This window comes from Leopardus geoffroyi, chromosome B2, assembly GCF_018350155.1.
Source record: "Leopardus geoffroyi isolate Oge1 chromosome B2, O.geoffroyi_Oge1_pat1.0, whole genome shotgun sequence".
Lineage (NCBI taxonomy): Eukaryota > Metazoa > Chordata > Mammalia > Carnivora > Felidae > Leopardus > Leopardus geoffroyi.
In genome coordinates, this window is record NC_059332.1 from 130,347,968 (window position 1) to 130,369,688 (window position 21,721).

At 38.1% G+C, this 21,721-nt stretch overlaps 1 protein-coding gene across 8 annotated transcripts in view; it reads left to right on the top strand.

Annotated features, from left to right (window-relative positions):
- Nucleotides 1–21,721, top strand: part of UTRN (utrophin) — a 519,130-nt gene that overhangs the window by 123,637 nt on the left and 373,772 nt on the right. For all 8 annotated transcript variants that reach the window (XM_045499918.1, XM_045499921.1, XM_045499919.1 and 5 more), the window contains 11 exons: nt 1,870–1,962; nt 3,605–3,682; nt 4,035–4,127; nt 6,289–6,461; nt 9,298–9,413; nt 10,313–10,473; nt 14,894–15,097; nt 16,022–16,203; nt 16,913–17,063; nt 18,234–18,353; nt 21,172–21,273. In XM_045499918.1, coding sequence (XP_045355874.1) covers nt 1,870–1,962; nt 3,605–3,682; nt 4,035–4,127; nt 6,289–6,461; nt 9,298–9,413; nt 10,313–10,473; nt 14,894–15,097; nt 16,022–16,203; nt 16,913–17,063; nt 18,234–18,353; nt 21,172–21,273 — 1,473 coding nt within the window. The remainder of the gene's footprint in view (nt 1–1,869; nt 1,963–3,604; nt 3,683–4,034; nt 4,128–6,288; nt 6,462–9,297; nt 9,414–10,312; nt 10,474–14,893; nt 15,098–16,021; nt 16,204–16,912; nt 17,064–18,233; nt 18,354–21,171; nt 21,274–21,721) is intronic.

The window sequence follows — 21,721 nt, forward strand, 5'->3', positions numbered from 1 at the left end:
ATGGAGATGATCGATGTGTCCCTGACACTATCGCTGCTCACCAGAAGGGCAGCTGGGACTAGAAAAACGGCTTTGTTGCACACACAAATATGCCATAGTTTATTTTTTAACTGATTCTATAGTGAAAACTTTACCATACTTCCCCTCATTTCGAGTATGGGACCTATTGAAAAGCCATGTTAGTCATCGTTAGTTGACAATACTTTATACTTAATTAAAAATGTAAAAAATCAGGAGGGGAGGAAAAATGGAAAATCCTAAATTTTAGGAAACTTCAGAATGGCTCCCTCCCTCCCCTCCTCCATTTTAGGCTCAGAGTAAAATTGTGCTTCATATGACTTAATGTATATATTTTCAAGGGAAAAGTGAAGAAGATAAAATAGTTGTTGGTTATAAAATAGCTGTATTATTATTTAAAAAAATTTTTTTAATGTTTATTTATTTTTGAGACAGAGAGAGACAGAGCATGAACAGGGGAGGGGCAGAAAGAGAGGGAGACACAGAATCTGAAACAGGCTCCAGGCTCTGAGAGGTCAGCACAGAGCCCGACACGGGGCTCGAACCTACGGACCGTGAGGTCATAACCTGAGCCGAAGTCGGATGCTTAACCAACCGAGCCACCCAGGCGCCCCTAAAATAGCTGTATTATTGACGGGCACCAGGGCTGTAATCTCTGTGGGGATTTCATACTAAAGGGGGATACTTTGATACAACACGACTTAGAAAAATTTTTTTTTGATGTTTATTCACCTTTTGAGAGACAGAGACAGAGTGTGAGCAGGGCAGGGGCAGAGATAGAGGGAGACACAGAATCGGAAGCAGGCTCCAGGCTCTGAGCTGTCAGCACAGAGCCCGACGTGGGGCCTGAACCCACGAACCACGAGATCATGACTGAGCTGAAGTTGGACGCTTAACCATCTGAGCCACTCAGGCGCCCCAGTACAACATAACTTTGATTACATTGTGCTTTGTAGTTGTCTGGTCATTTTCACAGAATAGTATTTATTTGATTTTTAGCCTGTGATTTAGAGGAAGGTTAAGAGTGGGCTTAGGTTCATCGTTAACCGTTCGTTAACGGTCCAACTGGAATTAAAACCCAGGCTTCCTGATTTTCTGTGTAGGAATCCTCCTATTGTTTACAACCGTCCTATCACACACACACACACACACACACACACACACACACACAGGCAAGGATCTGCCTGTCAGTGGTGGGATTTTCTGGCATCAGACACTAGGGTATGTTGGTTGGTGGAAGTTGATGCTATTCATCAATCAGGGTTGAGAGTTTGGGAATTCTATAAGCTTTGTCGTTCGAGATACTGGACTGGTACTGGACTTAGATACATAGCCCGAAATGTCTTAATTGTTCAGAAATTACAGCTAGAAGTATAGGTCTAGCACCGGAGAGCAAACATTGTTGACAAAATGACGTGCTTCTGTAGTGGAAATGCTGCAAGACAGCATCATACCATGAATGTAACGTGAGGTGATGGAACGAGAGAATCTGCACACTTTTGTTGGCCTCTGCACACAGGTGCTGTATGCCCATTTATATTTTCAGTGATTCTTTGTAGCATTCCTTCTCAGGAACATATACCATAGACAAGGCATCTGGACCTTGGCCATAGCTTTGTTTGCTCCCTTTGTAAGAAATAATGCAATTTATATTGTTCATCTTAAAGCATTTGTTATGGATTTCAGAGTTTTCTGTATTTGTATTTCTTTCTATACAAGGCAAAACTGAAAAGTCTGCTGCCCATCCAGACTTTTAATTGGAAAAAATGAAACCATTCATTTATTTGCCACAGATGTATGTATATGATTTCTGCTACTGAAGAAACTGATAATTTACTTTTTCTTTTACAGAGTGGAAAACCACCCATCAATGATATGTTCACAGACCTCAAAGATGGAAGGAAGCTCCTGGATCTTCTGGAAGGGCTCACAGGAACGTCACTGGTAAGAGGGGTCATCTTTGAGAACCAGGCTAAGTGTCTCTCATCATTACTGATACTTGAAGACCCTTTATGGGTACTTACAGTGTAAAGGCCCAAAATAGGAACATTTTTAGAAAGGTGTTTTAATGAATCTTTGATAGAGTAATATTTAGGCTTTATTGAGGGGTCTATTTTTATCAAAGATAAAATTATTTATTATATTTATTACTCTCAGACAGCCCAGGACAGAATTACAAGGAGGGATGGCTATGTTAAGAGGGCATAATGTTTTGAATAGTAGAAAACACACTTAAATGTTATTTAATAAATATCTTAAAAAGCTAAGAGCTGGGGCACCTGGGAGACTCAGTCAGTTCAGCATTCGACTTGGGCTCAGGTCATGATCTCATGGTTCATGAGTTTGATCCCCACGTCTGGCTCGCTGCTGTCAGCGCTGAGCCTACTTCGGATCCTCTGTCCCTCTCTCTCTTTGCTCCTCCCCTGCTTGCACGTGTGCTCTCTGTCTCAAAAATCAGTAAACATTAAATAAAGTTGTTAAACGCTATGCACTTATTTTTATTTGGTTTTCCAGTATTATCTTCATTTCTTCATCAAACCCAACTCTGTTATTTTACGTCGTAAGGTACTTTATACCCACACAGAAATAACAGTGCTAATGAAGAGTATGCATTTTACGGGTACAAACTTTAACACTAGAGGTAAAATTACTATAAAAGGTATAGAGAAATGCACTCCTGAAGATGAATTCCTTTCTTGCCAAAGTGTGGGGTGTTATATACTCTGCCTTTTGCCTTCCAGATGGTGGGTAAGGTACCTGTTGCAGAGGCTGATCCCTCTCTCAGATGAGATTCCCTGGCCAGTGAGGCAGAAAGTGCCTCCCAGATCACCTGTCTCCAGGTGGCAATTCCTGCCTTCCCAGGGGGGCCTTGTAATGCTACCTGGAACCTGGGATAGTGCCTCTGAATCCTCCCTGCTCTGTGCACACTGACTGGTGCACTATGAAGGTGACATGACTTCTCAGTCTTTCTGTGTCCAGCCCAGTTAAAAATTGTTTTTAATGTTTATTTATTTTTAAGAGAGACAGAGTGTGAGCAAGGGAGGGGCAGAGAAAGAGGGAGACACAGAATCTGAAGCAGGCTCCAGGCTCTGAGCTGTCAGCACAGAGCCTGATGCAGGGCTCGAACCCATCAACCTTGAGATCATGACCTGAGCCGAAGTCAGATGCTTAACTGAATGAGACACCCAGGCGCCCTGGGCCCAGTTTTGATAAAAGAAGGCTTTCTCCCTGGAGCATTGGTTCCCAAAGTGGTCTGCACATTAGAATCACTAGGGGAATGTTTTAGAAATTCTAAACCCATACTACATTCCAGATTCATTAAGTCATCATCTTTGGGGGTAGGGTCAGACATAAGTTTGGGAGTTTTTGAATGCCAGTGTTGAGGCAAGGGAGTGAACTACTATGTCAAGATGTAAGTGGGGTAACTTGCCTTCTGTCACCGCCAGCCTCCACGGTGGCCTGAGAAGCCAGGCGGGGCTCCTGGCACAGAGGGGCTCCGTGTTGAGCTGTTCTCTGTACGTCTCAATGTCCATGTTTGTTGGCAGTGTTGAGGCTGACTTATTTGATCCCGTGTTTTGCTTTCTAGCCAAAGGAACGTGGCTCCACAAGGGTACATGCTTTAAATAATGTCAACAGAGTGCTGCAGGTTTTACATCAGAACAATGTAAGTGTGCAATGCGACTTTTGGGGTTCTTTGGTGCTATTGAGGTTATTTATTGTCACGCTGGCCACGTGCTCTGTGCATTGTCATTGACTGATTTTTGGAAACATTTTTCTTACGACAAGTATTGAACCTTTTCTGCGAGCGAGGGGACAGGCACGCTTTTTTTGATTACTTGGTTGATCTATTGTATAAATAATACATTTTTGAGATTTGGGTTTACCTGATTCTCTAAAGTGAAATTTCTCTTATCATTCACTTATATTGCTGTCCAAGGGTGCTAAAACAAAAATCTTGGTTTCTGTGGCAGAATTGTCCTAAAAGTTATTAGTGTTATTATTTTTTATTTTAATAGGTGGATTTAGTGAATATAGGAGGAACTGACATTGTGGATGGAAATCACAAACTGACTTTGGGGTTGCTTTGGAGCATCATTTTGCACTGGCAGGTGGGGCAATTTTCAATCACTTTTTAATGGAAATTGAAAATGTATCATTTGTGTGTGTTAGTTGCTTAAGGCCGCCATCGCAGAGCACCCCAAACTGTGTGGCCTCAACACCAGAAATTTATTTTCTCACAGTTCTGGAGGCTAGAAGTTTGAGATCAATGTGTTAGCGTGGTCGGTTTCTTTCGAGGCGTCCTTCTTTGGCTTGTGGATCACTGCACTCTTCCTGTGTCCTCATGGTATTCCCTCTTTGTGTATGTCTTGTCCTGATCTCCTGTTCTTCCAGTCAGATTGGGTTACAGCCCACCCTTAAGATCCCATTTTACCTTAATCATCCCTTTAGAGACCCTATTTCCAAATATACTCTCATTACCAGGTAGTGGGGGTTAGGACTTCAAGAATTTGGGCAGTGGGGAGACATAATTCGACTCCCAGTAATTTGGAATGAAAGAGTCTGACAAACAGCTCTATTTTCCTGGCATAGAAAAAAAATTATCTTTCTTTAAATATTAAATTAAAAAAGTTGACGTAATTTCAGATTTATAAAAAAGTTGCAAAAGTAGCTCAAAGAATTCCTGGATACCTTTCATTCGCGTCCCTCAAATGCTGACAGTTGTTCTCTCTCTCTCTTCCTCCTTGCCTAAAAACTTGTGTATTTATAAAAACAAACCTTTTTCCTAAAAGTAAGGAATTCTCTTACATAACTAGAATATAATGTTAATATCATATTATAAAATGTGCTATATACAATATAATACTAGCATCGTTAAGCATAATTACAATATATGCTAAAAATAATATGTAATTATTAAAATCAGAAAAATAATATCAAAACAATACAATTTTGTAATCTACACATCCTTTCGAGATTTTGTCAATTGCCCCAATAATATCCTTTATAAAAGATAAAAAACAAAACAAGATCATGCATTACATGTATTTCTCACATCTCCTTAGTCCTCTTTCATCTGGAGTAGTTTTTGAGTCTTTCTTTGTATTTCATGATATTGACCTTTCTGAAAAGTACCGGACGGTTATCTTGTAGAATATCCCTCCATGTGGGTTTGGCTGGTATTTTCTCATGAACAGATTCAGGTAATTCATTTTTTTGGTACAGAATGCCACAGAAGTGATGTTGAGTTCTTAGCATACCCTATCAGGAAACAAGTGCTTTCGATTAGTTTTTTTTTTTTTCTTCTGGCAGTGTGAACTTTCACTATTTGGGTTAAGGTGTCTCCCCTGTAATGTGACTGTGCTTTATTATTAAAAAGTATTCTGTGGGGATATACTTTGAGGCTGTGTAAATATTCAGCTGCTTACCAAACTTTTTTCCATGAGTTTCAAGATCCGTTCGTATCTCTTACCTGATCAGTTATCATTGTGATGCTTGGCAAACAGTGATTTTCCAGTTTCACACGTTCAAATGTTCTGAATTTTCAAATTTATTTATTAGTTGTCTTTCTGCTTGTGTGGAAGAGTTTCCCCTTGCCACTTGTTTATGTATTTATTCATCCATACATTCGTTTATAGACCAGTGTAGACTCATGAAGTTTTACTTGCTAGGTTACTAATCTTTCATTATCTTTATTTATTTTGCACGCCTCCTTAAGTTGGCTCTTGTGTCCTTTTCTTATGTCCACACGATTCTTTGAGCTCTTTCTTATAATATGTGTGTTACTTTAGAATAATCTAAAATATCAATTCTAGATTATAATGGTTTTTACCATCATCAAATGTACTTCATTCTTTGATTTCATAGTTCATCAAAAGTTCTTCCTTTCTCATTTTTGTAGAAGATAAAATTGCTTTCTTCTTATTAAAAGGTGTTTGTTAAGTGTATAGTATGAAAAAATTACTTTGTGGCTATGAAAGTAATGTTCACTGTAACCAAACCTAATAGAAGTGTTGCTAAGATACAGAAAATACCATAGTGTATGATGGTGAGGTAAAAATCACCTGTAAATCCTAGTACCATAAAATAATTACTGTTAAAAACATATTTATCTTTTCAGCGTTTAAAGGAAAATTTTGAGATAAAATGAATACCAATTACCTGATTCATAATGATTAATTAATATAATATTCCTTACTCAAGGACTTGATTCCAGCAACTATTTTGAGTTATAGGCAGGCATGTTTTTGTTTGTTTGTTTGTTTTGAACAGGTAAAAGATGTCATGAAAGATGTCATGTCAGACCTGCAGCAGACAAACAGTGAGAAGATCCTACTGAGCTGGGTGCGCCAGTCCACACGGCCATACAGCCAGGTCAACGTCCTCAATTTCACCACCAGCTGGACAGATGGCCTCGCCTTTAATGCCGTGCTCCACCGACATAAGTGAGATATGACCTGACAAGATGTGGGCCTTACAAATTTGTATCTCCTCTCTATCTCTCTTACTATTCCTCCCTAAAGCTCTTTGCCCACAATCACTGCTCTCCTCTCTTCACATGTTTAAACATGAAGAAAAGAAACATTATGGAAGAAAATACCCATGGAGTCTTTATTTCCATAGGACTTAAATGCCACAGTGCAATGTCCATGGTTTCTTCTACATATTTACACGTTTAAAAAATGTAAAATAATTCACATAGTTCAGTCCCACTCACTCAGCACTAACCAGTATTATATATATACTGAATTGTGTTATGTTTTCATTCTCCTACCAAAAGGGAAACTCTATAAATCCAATGCAATTTCAATTAAATATAGACAACTGATTTGTGTGTGTGTGTGTGTGTGTGTGTGTGTGTGTGTGTGTGTGTGTGAAACTTGTAATTATATAAAAGACCAAAGGGGCAACAAGAGCCAGTATATTCCCGAAGAAGAACCAGGCCGAAGTACTTCCGAAACAGAAATAAAAGTAGTTATGAAGCTATATTTATTAAGACTATATATATAGTCTATAAATAAATACACGAATATAATAATAGGCTGAACCATGTGAAATTGCCAACATTTGACTGTTTTGACATATAAGAATGGCAGTTTCATATAGTTCAGCCTAACAGGATAAAAAACTCAGAAATAGCTTCATCCTGCTATACACCTGAGCTAATGTTGCAGATTAATAGTATGGGATAATTGGTTACCCATATGGAAATAAGTGTATTGGATCTTTACCTCCCTATACCCAAAAGAAAATTCCAGATGCATCAAGGATTTAAATGTGTGAGGCAAAATTTATTACATGTTTTATTGCTATTGTAAATTATTTAATGTTTCAGGTCCTGTTTCATGTAGGTTTTTTGCTGATATATAAAAAATGTAATTGACTTTTCTAAATGTTAGATCTGGAAACTTGTTAAACTTGTACAAATTTAACCAAAATGTTTACAAGTCTTACAAAAATGTTTCTTCAGTTTTTTAAAAAGTTTTTTTTTAATGTTTAATCATTTTTTGAGAGACAGAGCATGAGTGGGGGAGAAGCAGAGAGAGAGGGAGATACACAATCTGAAGCAGGCTCCAGGCTCTGAGCTGTCAGCACAGAGCCCAATGTGGGGCTTGAACTCATAAACCTTGAGATCATGACCTGAGCCAAAGTCAGCCGCTTAACTGACTGAGCCACCCAGGTGCCCTGGTATATATATATTTTTTAGACTGTCCCTGAATCATAATAGTTTCTTCTCTTATTTTCTCTTACCTCCTCATTTGTGCCTTGTCCTTCAATACAATATTGATTTGAATTGGTGATAGAGAACAGAATGTTTTTTTCTACATAGTGAAGGGTGTGGTTTCAATGTTTTACCACAAGACTAATATTTACTGTAGCTCTTTTTTAAATATACTTTTTATCTAGTTAAAAACTCCTACACCCAAGTGTCTTCCACTTCTCCTTTATTAGTTTAAGAGGGTTGGACTCTGTTCCTAGTTGGTTTAGAAATGTTATCAAGTAACTAGAATTTTAGCCCAAACTTTTACCCAACTATTATTTAATTGATTCAGCAAGTATATATGGAGTGCCTTTTATGTACTACATACAGCATGTGTAGTAGAGAACAAGACAGGCAAAAATCTCAGTCCTCTTGGAATTTCTGTTCAAATAGAGGGGGGGAAGACAATTAAATGAAAATGTAAGTTGTATAGCATATAGAAATGGTAAATGCACTGAATAAAAACATATTGGGCAAGAGGGGAGGAGGTACCTGGCATGCAGGAAGTCAGTGGGTGCAGGGGCATGAGTAGGAGGAGAAATAGGAGATGAAGTCAGAGAAGGAACTGGGTCTGAGAGTAGGGGAGGCAAGTCCCAGAAATTAAGTGGGTCTAAGATGTAAGAAAAGATAGAGTACAAAGAAAATGATCAACTTTTGGGTAAGACAGAGCAATAACAATGTCCAATTTGTGGGATTAAAAGAAAATCAAGATAGAAAGGAAATATTAGACAATGATAGTATGGAGGAAGATGGATGGTGAAAAGTTCTCTTAGGGCCTAGTTGTAGGAGTATCCTGTGAGCTGATCAGAGCTGGATTTTCTATTCTGCTAATCTTGGTCTTTGACTTGGGCAATTTAGTCCATTAACATTTATTGTAATAATTGATGTGTTTAGGTTCATTTTTACCTCTTGTTTTAAGCTTTTCATTTCTTTTACCTTTTTTGTATATTTTTTCTTTGCTGTCTTGTATTGATAAGTTACTCTTACCTTTATTTCTTTTACTATTTGGGAAATATCATATACCATTTCTAATCTTTCAGTGGTTACTTCATAAGTTTTATTCAGCATATTTGACTGATACAAAAAATTTAGACTCTTTTACCTATTGTTTTGTATTGTAAATTACTTTAAAAAGTAATATGACAAGTCTTTGAGATATAAAAGATAAATTTTTTTTTATATTAATGTTTATTTATTTTAAGAGAGAGAGAGAATGCACACACATGTGCAAGTGGGGGAGGGGCGAGAGGCAGAGAGAAAGAATCCCAAGCAGGCTCCACATTTACAGTGGGGATGTGGAGCTCAAACTCATGAACTGCGAGATCATGAACTGAGCTAAAGTCAGATGCTTAACCGACTGAGCCACCCAGATGCCCTAAAACATAAATTTCTTAATTTAAACTCACAGTGAAATAATCTAAAACTGAAGTGTATTAGATTATAACAATGACTATATATTAGGTTACAGCAATGTCCATATATTTCATCTTTACTCAGTTTTATTTGCATGGTAATTTCAGACCTGATCTCTTCAACTGGGATAGAGTTGTCAAAATGTCCCCAATTGAGAGACTTGAACATGCCTTCAGCAAGGCTCAAACTTATTTGGGAATTGAAAAGCTGTTAGATCCTGAAGGTATTGTTCACTGTTTAATTTCAACCTTGATTTTGCCTTTTTAAAATTTTTTTCTTTTTGGAAAGTATAATGAGAATTGTGGTGTATTTTTTCTTTTGAAGTAGGGTGCAAGCCATTTCACTGCAGACAAGTTATTAGTACTGTTATACTTAATTTGTAGGATGAGTTGGGAGGAAATGTAATTATATCATTGGAGATTAGTTACTTGGTACTAGTAGCATAAGATTTAAAGATTTAGGAAAATATAATTATTAGAGAAACAATTCAGTATTTGACTTATTTAATGATACATTTTCATATGATCTTCTTGCATATAATGTGAAAACTTTAGTTACAAATATTGTAAAGTTCTAGACTTATTTTCATATGATAAATAAAGTCCGTGTCATCTTTTTGTTTTTATTTATTTTTAAGAGTATTTTTATTTTTGAGAGAGAGAGTCAGATCATGCACAGGGGAGGGACAGAGAGAGAGGGAGACACAGAATCCGAAGCAGGCTCCAGGCCCTGAGCTGTCAGCACAGAGCCCAACAGGGGCTTGAACTCATGAACTGTGAGATCATGACCTGAGCTGAAGTTGGTCACTTAACCAACTGAGCCACCTAGACACCCCAATAAATTCTGTGTCATCTTAAATTGTAGTTTATCTTTGAACATTTTTGGGAAGCTTTTAGGGGAGACTTTTAAGAAGTGGGATATTGAGCAAAATAAATAATCGTCTTTGCCTTTGTCTCATATATTATTATATGACATAGAAATTTACTGAGCTACGGTATTGTAAGCATTATGTACTAGTATTGTTTATGGGTACCAAGGGTGGTTATTTTATATCTAATATTGAGCGATTCACATATTTTGGACATCTAATTTAAGCTGGTTCTTATTTTCTTCCCCTTTTAGATGTTGCTGTTCAGCTTCCTGACAAGAAATCCATAATTATGTATTTAACATCTTTGTTTGAGGTGCTTCCTCAGCAAGTCACAATAGATGCCATCCGTGAAGTAGAGACACTCCCAAGGAAATATAAGAAAGAATGTGAAGAAGGAGAAATTAGTATACGGGTACAGGTCAATTTTTAATAAAAAGTTTGACTTGCCATATTTGTTTTCTCTTACATACTAGATAAAAATACTTTCAGGGGATTTTTTTTCTTGATGGAGAACATCTTGGCTTCTCAGCTTACATAGGCACAAGAAGTTCAGTTTTTCAATTAGCATGCTTTCATATGTCATATGTATGCAATGGAGAGCTGTAGCTCAACTGATTTTATTGAGAAGGAACACACATCATTTCACACAATAAGGCTGGAGTTAGAATCTAGGGCTGGGAGCATGCAGCTGCATGATATGCTTAAGAACCTACATTTTCCCATCATGTATTCATTTTATCTTTGTTGTCATGTGCTGAAGTTGGCTTTTCTCCTATTAGCCTAGTTTTGCTCTAAGTACTAATTTTTTTTTTTTTGGCCACTGAAGAAAAGATTTTTATCATTATATTTTCACAAGGGCTATCAAAACATAAGCTTTAGTTCCTCTTTCATTTAGGAAGAGTAGTTGACAATAGGCTACTAGGTGAGTTTTTTATTGAAGGGCTTAAAATGGTTTTATTCATCAGGGTACAGATGTATTTTTGGGGAGAGATATAAAGTTAGGAATTTTTCTTCCTGAATTATCCTGCCTTAAATCAATCTGTGTTTTCTTACTCTGCTTTAGTCTAACCAGTTCTTTTAATTCATAAAATGAGAATTTTAACAGTTGGATGAAACCTTAAAAAGTCATTTGGTCCAACATGTTAGCAGCCCAGAAACCAAGGGATACACGTGGATTTCAGAATGATAAGAAATACATTTTCGAGAGAAAGCATGGGATTTGAAGCTCAAAGTTCATCTCTCTTACTGTTTGTTTTGGGTTTCTTACTTACCTTTTCAACCACAGTTTTATCTGCAAAATCTGGATAAAACCACCTTACTTCATAAAGGTAATTCAGAGTGCCTACAGTAATATTAAGAGGCACTCAGTAAGCAGCACCTATCATCATTATAACTTATAAATTTGTTTTGGCATTGCCATTCACTCATTCAACAAGTTCCTTTTTTAAAAATGGGGCCATCTGGGTGGCTCAGTCGGTTGAGTGCCTGACTCTTGATTTTGGCTCAGGTCCTGATACCAGGGTCGTAGGATTGAGCCCTGCATCCACACTGAGCCTGGAGCCTGCTTGGGATTCTCTCTCACTCTCTGTCCTTCTGCCCCTCTCCCACTCACTCCCTCTCTCTACCCGCCCCCGCCCCCCCCCCCCCAAAAAGTTAGTTAATTCTCATATAATGACATTGGTCTTGCAATCAACATAACACTTTTTTTTTTATTCTCTAAAGCTTGGAGAGCTTACTTATTATTTCAGATTTTCTTTGGGTAGTAGGTACCAATCCTTTTATTTTCTCCATTTTGGAATACATCATGATTTACAAAAAAAGAAAATAACTTATTGAGGGAAAGAGGGCAAGAGATGTGTCCAATTCTGAACCCAGGACTCTTTATTAGTTTTGAAAATCAAATGATATTGAGGAAAAGCCCTAATGTTTTATAATTGACTGAAAAAAATGCTCAGAAGCATTTGTCTCTAGTAGCATAGCTATTATCCTTCATTAATGATGCACCCTGCTGAGTGGCTCAGATAATCTTCTGAGGTTGCCTTTTGGTTTTAAAATCACTTCTTGATGGGATCGGAGTCCCTCTTGTTACAAAGATGGGATATTTTACTTTGCCTAGTTAAGGCCATGCTTTCTTAAAAAGCAAGAAAGTTTCATTTGCCTTTCATGATGTGTGGATAAAATAATCATTTCTCTTTCGTGCTCAGGATTACATGATAAGAATTGCAGAAGCCGTTTGCTTTTTGATTAAGAGCCAGTGTATTAACACTAACCTCTTCATTTGCATGCTTTCATTAGTGCCTTAGAGGCTGAAATAAGTTAATTGAAGAAATAAAATATGCTCAAGTTTTAATCATCTACTCTTTGACGGAGTTTGCCACCCACTACTTTCCAGTGAACACTGAGAGCCAGTCTTCCTTTCTGGCTCTTCCTATAAAACATATGCTGTAGAGCCATTAGATGGTCAGCAAAAAATATTCGCATTTCTCTATAAATCAAACTTTCAGTTGAAAGTCTCTCATGTTTCACTTAATACCTTCTGAACATTTGCAGTTAAATAATGCCTTCCACCTCACCCCTCATGAATACTAGTGCCTATCTAAGTGACTGTTGGCTGGTCACTAACTGTCCTTGTTCTCAGGTGTCCGCATTGTAGTATAGAAGTTTGGTAGTCACTTGATCTCCAGGGTTATTTTGTCTCCACAGTTTCAGGATTTTAGGTCCAGAACTTACCTCATTTTCCCTTCTCTGTTGTTGGCACCATCTGTGTCTTAATTACCCAGTGTTTCATCTGTGTGCTCCCTGATTCATCTTTTTAACTCCTGCAAATGGTTTACAGTGTCCGTTTGATTCTTCCACCAGAATGTTTTTGGTGTGTGTTTTTTTTCCGTCCCAGCCTTCATGCTGATCAAAGGCCTCATCTTCTCTTATAGTTTACAAGACCCAGACTACCTCTGTAATTCATCTCAGGCCACCGCCCTGTGGTCCTGGTGGACATTTCCCTTTCCTTCCCAAAGATTTTGTGCATGTGGGTTCCCATCTATGAAATACTCATCCATCTACCTACTATTTGCATGGCAAGCTCCCCATCTTTTCTGTTTCGATGGGACTTTTTCAGAGAAGTTTTCCCTGATTAACCTATTGAAACCTATTGAAACCCTACACACACACCCCTACACGCACGCCCCCCTCCCCCACTGTTTCTTGCTGCCACAATATTTTTGTAAACTGTTAGGAATTTTATAATGTTTCCTAAGAACATTGGGAAAGCTGTGAAAGATTTTAAGCAGCGAAGTCTTATGATGTGATTATGTTTTCCAAAGATCGTCCTGCTGCTGTGTGAGAAGTAGATTGTAGAGTTGGGAGTGTGGGAGGCAGTGGTTAGCGGGCAGTTGTAGCTCTGAAGAATGACATCAGTTTTTGTGGAGATGGAAGGTTCTTGATGGATTTGGGATAGATTTTGAAGGTAGGGATTGCTTACACATTAAATGTGGGAGGCAAAAGTCAGAGAGAAGCGAAGGTGGGCTCCCTAGATTTTTAGCTGGAGGAATTAAGTGCCATTCCAATGGAAATGGATGAGACTACTGAGGCGAAGTAAACAGAAAAGAAAAAGGGCCCAAGACTTAATTTTGAGGAGATTTGTTACTTAGAGGTTGACAAATATTATTTAACCGGGAAGAAAGCCAATGTGGTGTTACCGAAGCAGGGAGAGGAGAGTCTGAAAATAGTGGGGGGTGGTCAGCCATGTCAGATGTTACTGATGGCTTAAGAAACATTGGGTGACTAGATCTCTGGGTTTGCTTGGAATAGTTCTGGTTTATTTGTGTCATCCTACCACCATTATTATCAAAAGTGTTCTAGTTTGTTGGTTATTTACATGGTCAGTCTAAAGATGATGCTAGAAAAGTGGATTTGTCAATGGGAAGGTAATTGGTGACATTGACAAAAGCCTTTTCAGGTGAGTAGTGGGGAGCAACACCAAATTGGAGTGAACAGGATTGTTGAGAAACTGTAGGTGCTAAATATGTGAGCATTTCATATATTGTTCTCTCTATATTTTTGTGTTTGAAACGTGTATAAATTGTGGATGAGAGGTAATAAAGTGGAGGAAGGCTGTACACAAATTTTAATGAAGTTTTGCTCTGAATGGGAACAATGAGTGAGATAGTTGATTTGGTTCTAAGATTCTAAAGTGTATGAGAAAATACTCCATTGCTTAGGAAGAACTTAAGATGAATTTATTCCACGGGTCCTCAAAAAAAGGCCAGCAAGTAAACTTGAGGGCAACTGCCTCAAAAAATACCATCGGTACAACAGCCTACATGTGTGGCTGTATTTCATTGTCTAAAATGCAATGCTAAATGCAATTCAGTAAAACTGAGGGTCAAAGCAGAGTTCCAGTTTCTATTTTTCTTTAAATTATATCCATCCTTGAAGGCCCCAAATGTTCCAAATTCTCTGTAAAATTTTCCTATTTTAGCCCTTGTTGAACTCAAATAGCATCCCTTGTTGCATCCATGGAATTTATAACTCTGCTAATAGCCATTTTATTTTTGTTCAGAAGTGATTCATGTGGGTTATTTATCTCTCTCCAACTATATTTGAATCTCCGTGAATATAGAATCCATGAGTGTATTGCACTTTTGTACCCCTTGTCTTCCTAGCATGCTTAATAAATGCTTCCTGCCTGATTCATGGCATTGCTTGCCCAGCTCCTGAAAATTGGATGAATGCCTGAGTCATGGTGGCTCCTCCCTTAAGGTTCTCCATAACAGTGTGTCTTTGTTGAACACCTTCATGATGCTTGTGGGTATTTCTTGGGTTTGTTTTTCTAGAGCTCAGCGCCGGAGGATGAGCACGAGAATCCCCGAGCTGAAACCCCCAGTACTGTCACCGAGGTGGATATGGGTCTGGACAGCTATCAGATAGCCCTGGAGGAAGTGCTGACCTGGTTGCTTTCTGCTGAGGATACTTTCCAGGAGCAGGATGATATTTCCGACGATGTGGAAGAAGTCAAACGCCAGTTTGCTACCCATGAAGTAAATAATCCATAGCTGAGGAGCAGAATACATCCACCGTGGTGGTGCCTGTGCCTTACTCAGGGGCTCTACCCTGATGTTTGTTGCTTACTGAATTCTGCTCCACAGAATGGTCATGATATAGTTCAGGACTTGTGATAGTTAAATAAGGCTCTGTTATAAAATTGGCCTGGGTGATTACCTGTGCCTTGGAAGTAGATTTCAGATCGTACTCTTAACATGACTTGTGTGTTCTGTGGAGCCACCGACAACAGTTAGTGTGTAGGACTGCTTGTTTCTGAAGCTATGGTTCTATTGTAATAGTTAAAACAGCATATGGCTAATCAATACACGAGATCTTTAGGTTTTGAGTGTTCCCTAGAAAGTGATTATTTTTATTGATTGGATGATGAAGCAAATGTCATATCCATTCCTGTGTAATTTTCATATAATGAAAATTTCCTATTATTTTGAGGATATATGTTGTATTGGAGGGTAATGATTTGATTACATGGAGATTTCTTTTTGATTAAGTAGGTTTTTGGGTGGGTATATTAATTGGCAGGTTTTTATTTGTTATTTTGATTTGATAATAATAGAAATGGTAATATTCCTTGAGCAGTTCCTCTTGGGTGAGCATTGTGTTTTATTTATTCTGTTTTCTCATAATTCCATGTTCACAATCAGTAGCATAATCAACAGTTATTTAAAAATAGCTGGTATTATCAGATGTAACATTGTCCTCTTTGATCTGTTCCCCTTTTTACTGAGGCCAGCTGCGTATTTTCCACCTTCAGAGCTTAAACAATCGGATCAAAGTCTACTTTATTTATACTCTACATGGAGACTTCTTTTCCTGAAGCGTTAATATTAGGCATTAACAACTTATTAAGATTTTTTTTCTTCAATGAGCAGCTCACAAATCATAATGATGTACCTTTCTAGGATTTTATGATGGAGCTGACAGCACACCAGAGCAGTGTGGGGAATGTCCTGCAGGCAGGAAACCAGCTGATAACACAAGGAACTCTGTCAGATGAAGAGGAATATGAGATTCAGGAACAAATGGGCTTGCTGAATGCTAGATGGGAGGCACTTAGGGTGGATAGTATGGACAGACAGTCCCGGTGAGTGAAGCAAAGATATTAACGCTCTATTCCATTGACTGCATTGCGTGGTTTAGCTTAGTAAAAGCCTGAGTGTCTGTGAAGAGAAGATAATTTCAGAACTTGCCTTGTAAAATTTGGACTTTTCTTTTTGTGATGTTGCTGGAATTGTGTGCGATCTTTGTTTCCTCTTTGATACGTTCACCAAATGAGAAGGCAGAAGTTGGAATACAGAAATTAGCAAAAAAGGAGAAGACATTTCGTGTGGATAGTTATCTCTTTGCAGTATTAAAATCGGCTAACTTTTAACTGGAGACGAAGACTGGCTATGTAGTATTTATCGACAATTCCATCTTGTAACAGTTTTTAAGGCAGTGTTTTTCCCATGGTTCATTTTATTTCATGTATTGTGTATTAGGGAGCAAGCGGCATTCCATTGCAATTTCCACCTATTTAATAAGCAGGAATTCCTGATTGAAGAAACAATGATTCTGATATGAATAGAGGGTGCTGTTATTTGCATTCTTTGACCATACTTAATGGACTCCATTTAGGAAGAAAGTAAAAGTTTTTTTTTTTTTTCTTGTTTCTATATTGAAAGACTAACTGCTACTTTAAATGGTTAGACAAGACTGTATTCCCTTGCCCCATTTCTTTGGTGCCTGGAGCATGTGTTTGCCTTTGCAAAGGGAAAAAGGAGTGGGGATGACGTGTGTTTGTCCCCGGACAGGCTGCACGATGTGCTGATGGAATTGCAGAAGAAACAGCTGCAGCAGCTCTCCGCCTGGTTGACACTCACGGAGGAACGCATTCAGAAGATGGAAACCTGCCCCCTGGATGATGATTTAAAATCCCTACAAAAGCTGCTAGAAGATCATAAAGTAAATCTGGCTCCTATTTCTTTTAGACCGTATCAAATATGAAAAGGCAGCACTTAGCATGCTAGGGGCTGATGGCTTCTATCATTAGTGCAGGGATGGGACACTTTTTCAGTGTTCTCAATTATTCCGTATTGATAGGGTGGAGCTCGTGGGGGCTTTTCCAAGCGAGGGATGAAAGTGCAGGTACAATTTTATGGAAGGATGTATCGTTTCAGTATGAAAGTACTTAGTGTTCCCACGGCTCTCAAGAATTTTTGTTTTGGATGTGTAAGTGGTTAAAGACCCTAGTGTATTGGCATTAATGCAGTGTGTGGGTAAAGAAGCAAACCCTCAGATTTATCTGTACCTCGTCCTTTAATGAAAGCTGTGTTTCTTCTATGGTATAGGAGAATATCAGGCACTAGATGAGGAATCATAATTTGGTGGTTAATTTAATTTGGTCACACAGTTAGAAGATAACTTTAGAAGCAAAATAGCTTCTCCGCAAATTGTTTGAAACCTTTTAGTTTTCAGTGGAATATCTAGACAACTGATAAATAAAACTTTAGGGATACATTAAACACAATTCAAGAGGCATTTGACAACACTATTGGTAGTGTTTAAATAAATTACCTATACACAAGCATCTTATGACCTCGCATACTCTTCCCATGGAAGAGGAGAATGGAAGGCGTCTGTATATCCTGAATTACTTTCTTGGGTACCTCATCTGAATAGCTTCTGACTGTCAAATAGCATCCTACTTATTTCTCAGCTTACATTATGTTGCACTAAAATGATCTCTGACTCTGTATATGTAAGGTTTGTTTTTTGTTTTTTGTTTTTTGTTTTTTTTGGTCTTACAAATTCTATGTTCTTAATTTCTAGTATATTCATTCAAGTCATCTATTCTACTTTTTTTTTTTTTTTTGCCAGAACATGGACTAAAAGTGATGATATCCCATTTGCAATCTGTTATGACACTGCATTTTCAACTTGCTTTGGTTCTTAGTGAAATGTGAAGATGTATAAGGGACTTGTTTCATTAGTAGAACACTTAGGGTAATGATTGAAAATTTAAACATGCTGTCTCATTAAGTGTCCTTAATTACTATTGACAGCTGAGTGGATTTTAAATAGGTAAATGTGAAAAGAGTAGAAATGATGGTGTATCTTAATTCTTTTCTCTAGCGTTTGCAAAATGATCTTGAGGCTGAACAGGTGAAGGTAAATTCACTGACGCACATGGTCGTGATTGTTGATGAAAACAGTGGTGAGAGTGCTACAGCTGTTCTCGAAGATCAGTTACAGGTATGGACCCTGGAGATGGGATACTCATAAGGACCCTGTTGTCTAAAACCCTTATATGGCCCCCCTCTTCTTCAGGTCCTGTATCACTGTTCATTTAGAAGAGTAGACTCACCTTTGGGGTGCCCGGGTGGCTCAGCTGGTTAAGCATCCAATTCTTGATACCAGTTCAGGTCATGATCTTGTGGCTCATGGGATCGAGCCCCGAGTGGGGCTCTATGCTGGTGGGGCAGAGCCTGCTTGGGATTCTCTCCCTCCCTCTCTCTCTGCCCTTTCCCTACTGTGCTCTCTCTCTCAAAATAAAAATAAACATTGAAGAGCTTTAAAAAAGGGAGTAGACTGGGGCGCCTGGGTGGCTTGGTCGGTTAAGCGTCTGACTTCAGCTCAGGTCATGATCTCACGGTCCGTGAGTTCGAGCCCCGTGTCGGGCTCTGTGCTGACAGCTCAGAGCCTGGAGCCTGTTTCAGATTCTGTGTCTCCCTCTCTCTCTGCCCCTCCCCTGTTCATGCTCTGTCTCTCTCTGTCTCAAAAATAAATAAACATTAAAAAAAATTAAAAAAAAAAAAAAAAGGGAGTAGACTAACTTTGAAGTTGTACTTCTGAGTTGGGGTCCTACAACTTGTGGGTTTACAAGAGTACTCAGCATCTTTCCTTCCCTTCATCCCTTGGGGTAGATGGGCAGGGCTGCTTGTGGTCCCCAGCTTCTCCTGAAAAATGGAAACAAGCTTGGGAACCAATCTCAACGAGTGCTCTATAGATTTCTTGTTCAGAATTGCTTGAGGACTTTGTTGAAATGTAGTTTCCAGGTCTCCATGCAGACCTAAATCCCTGGGGGTGGGGCCTGTGGATCTGCACTTATGTGCATACTGAAGTTTGAGAATTTCAGCCATGTAGAATTTAATATTCCTGCTTCTTTGGTACATCAGTGCATGAATTTCAACAAGAATTTTGGGAACCCCTAACAAAATTGTTGCTTTAGCGCAGAGGTTATGGTGTATCTTTACAAGTCTTTATTAAGAGGGTTATTGGTATTTTATTTGAACAGTGTTTGGATTACCCAATATGATGTCGCCAAATGGTTTTCAGTCACTCTCAGACTATAATCTTATCATATGAAATTCTTTTTCTTTTATAACAGTTAAAGTTGGCCAGTGGTTCTGAGAACTGCTGGTGTAGTACTACTTAGTTATTGTAGTAACCTGAGAGATAGGCATTCATGTTTTGCCTGTTTCACAGTGAGGAAACTGAAATTCAGAAAGGTCATTTGATGCCACTGAGATATAAGTAGGCATTGAATTTTCATGCCAAGATTGGAGACCTGTCTTTGGCTCTAACTTCTTTACCCTTTGCATCCTACAAAGCTTACTGTGGTATTAAATATTGAAATAGTATAATATGAATTAAATAATTCTTTGCATATGTAAGTAATGTAGAAATTAAATGTAACATTTGTCAATAATTATAAAATGGTGATAAAATAATTTGTTGGGAAAGTCCTCATGAATATTGATTTTTAAACAAATTTACTTATTTAGCACTATTAATACTCATATAAGATTATGTTCCTGATTTTTGTGTAATATAAACAGAACAAATCAATTAAGCATTTTTTTTTATTTTCTAGGAGCTCAAAACAGGTTTTATAAGGTTAAATTTTTTTTTTCATAATTTTGGCATTACATATGAAAATTTTCTTAGCACATAAAAGGTGGTTGATGCAATGGATTTTTTGAAAAGATAATTATAGCCTGAAAAATTTGAAGCACAAAAAGTAGATATGTATGCTCTACTTTGAAGATATGTGTAAAAATGTCAAATTCTTGTATAAAAGCCGCAGTGATATGGAAAGAGCAGGATTTTGGAGTCAAAAGTTTAAAAGATGGGGCACCTGGGTTGCTCAGTTGGTTAAGCGTCCGACTTTGGCTCAGGTCATGATCTCGCAGTTTGGGAGTGCGAGTCCTGCATCAGGCTTTGTGCTGACAGCTCAGAGCCCGGAGCCTGCTTTGGATTCTGTGTCTCCCTCTCTGTGCTCCTTCCCCGCTCATGCTCTCTCTCTCTCTCTCAGAAATAAAGAAACTTTAAAAAAGAAATTAAAAAAAAAATAAGTTGAAAAGATAGAGTTCTAGGGGCACCTGGGTGGTTCAGTCGTCCAAGCGTCTGACTTCGGCTCAGGTCATGATCTCAGGGTTCCTGGGTTTGAGCCTGGTGTTGGACTCTGAGCTGACAGCTCAGAACCCAGAGCCTGATTTGGATTCTCTGTCTCCCTCTCTCTCGCGCGCGCGTGCACTGTCCCTCGAAAATAAATAAATAAATATTTATTTTTTTAATTTTTGATCTTTTAATAATTTTTTCATGTTTGTTTATTTTTGAGAGAGAGAGAGACAGAGCGTGAGCAGGGAAGGGGCAGAGAGAGAGGGAGACACAGAATCCGAAGCAGGCTCCAGGCTCTGAGCTGGCAGCACAGAGCCTGACACAGGACTTGGACTCAAGAGCTGTGAGATCATGACCTGAGTGGAAGTCGGACGCTTAACCGACTGAGCCACCCAGGTGCCCCAGTAAATAAACATTTAAAAGATAGAGTTCTAGTTGTACCACTTTCTAGCTATGTAAGGTGAAATTGTTAAACTCTATGGAAATTAGTTTTTCTCTTCTACAAACTTACAGGATTTGTCTGTATTATTTTAAAGCAACTTTTATAAAAATATTTTTCATAAATTGCTACCCAGTAGTAAAGAGCAATGGATGGCATGAATTTCTTTAAGGATCATTATAACTGTCTTTTAAGATTCTGTTGACAAAGGATGGTTTCTTCCTTTACTAGAAACTTGGTGAACGCTGGACAGCAGTGTGCCGTTGGACTGAGGAACGTTGGAATAGGTTACAAGAAATCAATATATTGTGGCAGGAATTATTGGAAGAACAGGTATGAAACTGTTATCCATAATGGGCAAGACAGATGGCGAAAAGTAACCTATCTTTAATTATGGCATTACAATAAACTTGTCTTGTTTACTTTACTTTGAAAGGAGAATACACAAATAATTTTTATTATATTAAAAATCATATTTCTATGTATTTTATAACTGATCATGTAGCTTATTCATAGAAATCTTATGACTTTATTGTAGTAACACTTAATTTGATGTGTTCATTATTTAGAATGTTAGTATTTAGACATTCTATGTTCACGATTATGATTTTTCTTTATATTTCTGTTGGGTATTGTGTTTGAACTTGTATCAACACAAGGCCTAGCATTTTTAGCTCAGTAAATAATGAATAAATGAATCCACTCACTGCTTTGTGAATTTTAAATCACAACAATTTTTCTTGATTTCAACCAGAATAACTACTGAAATTAACAAGATTAT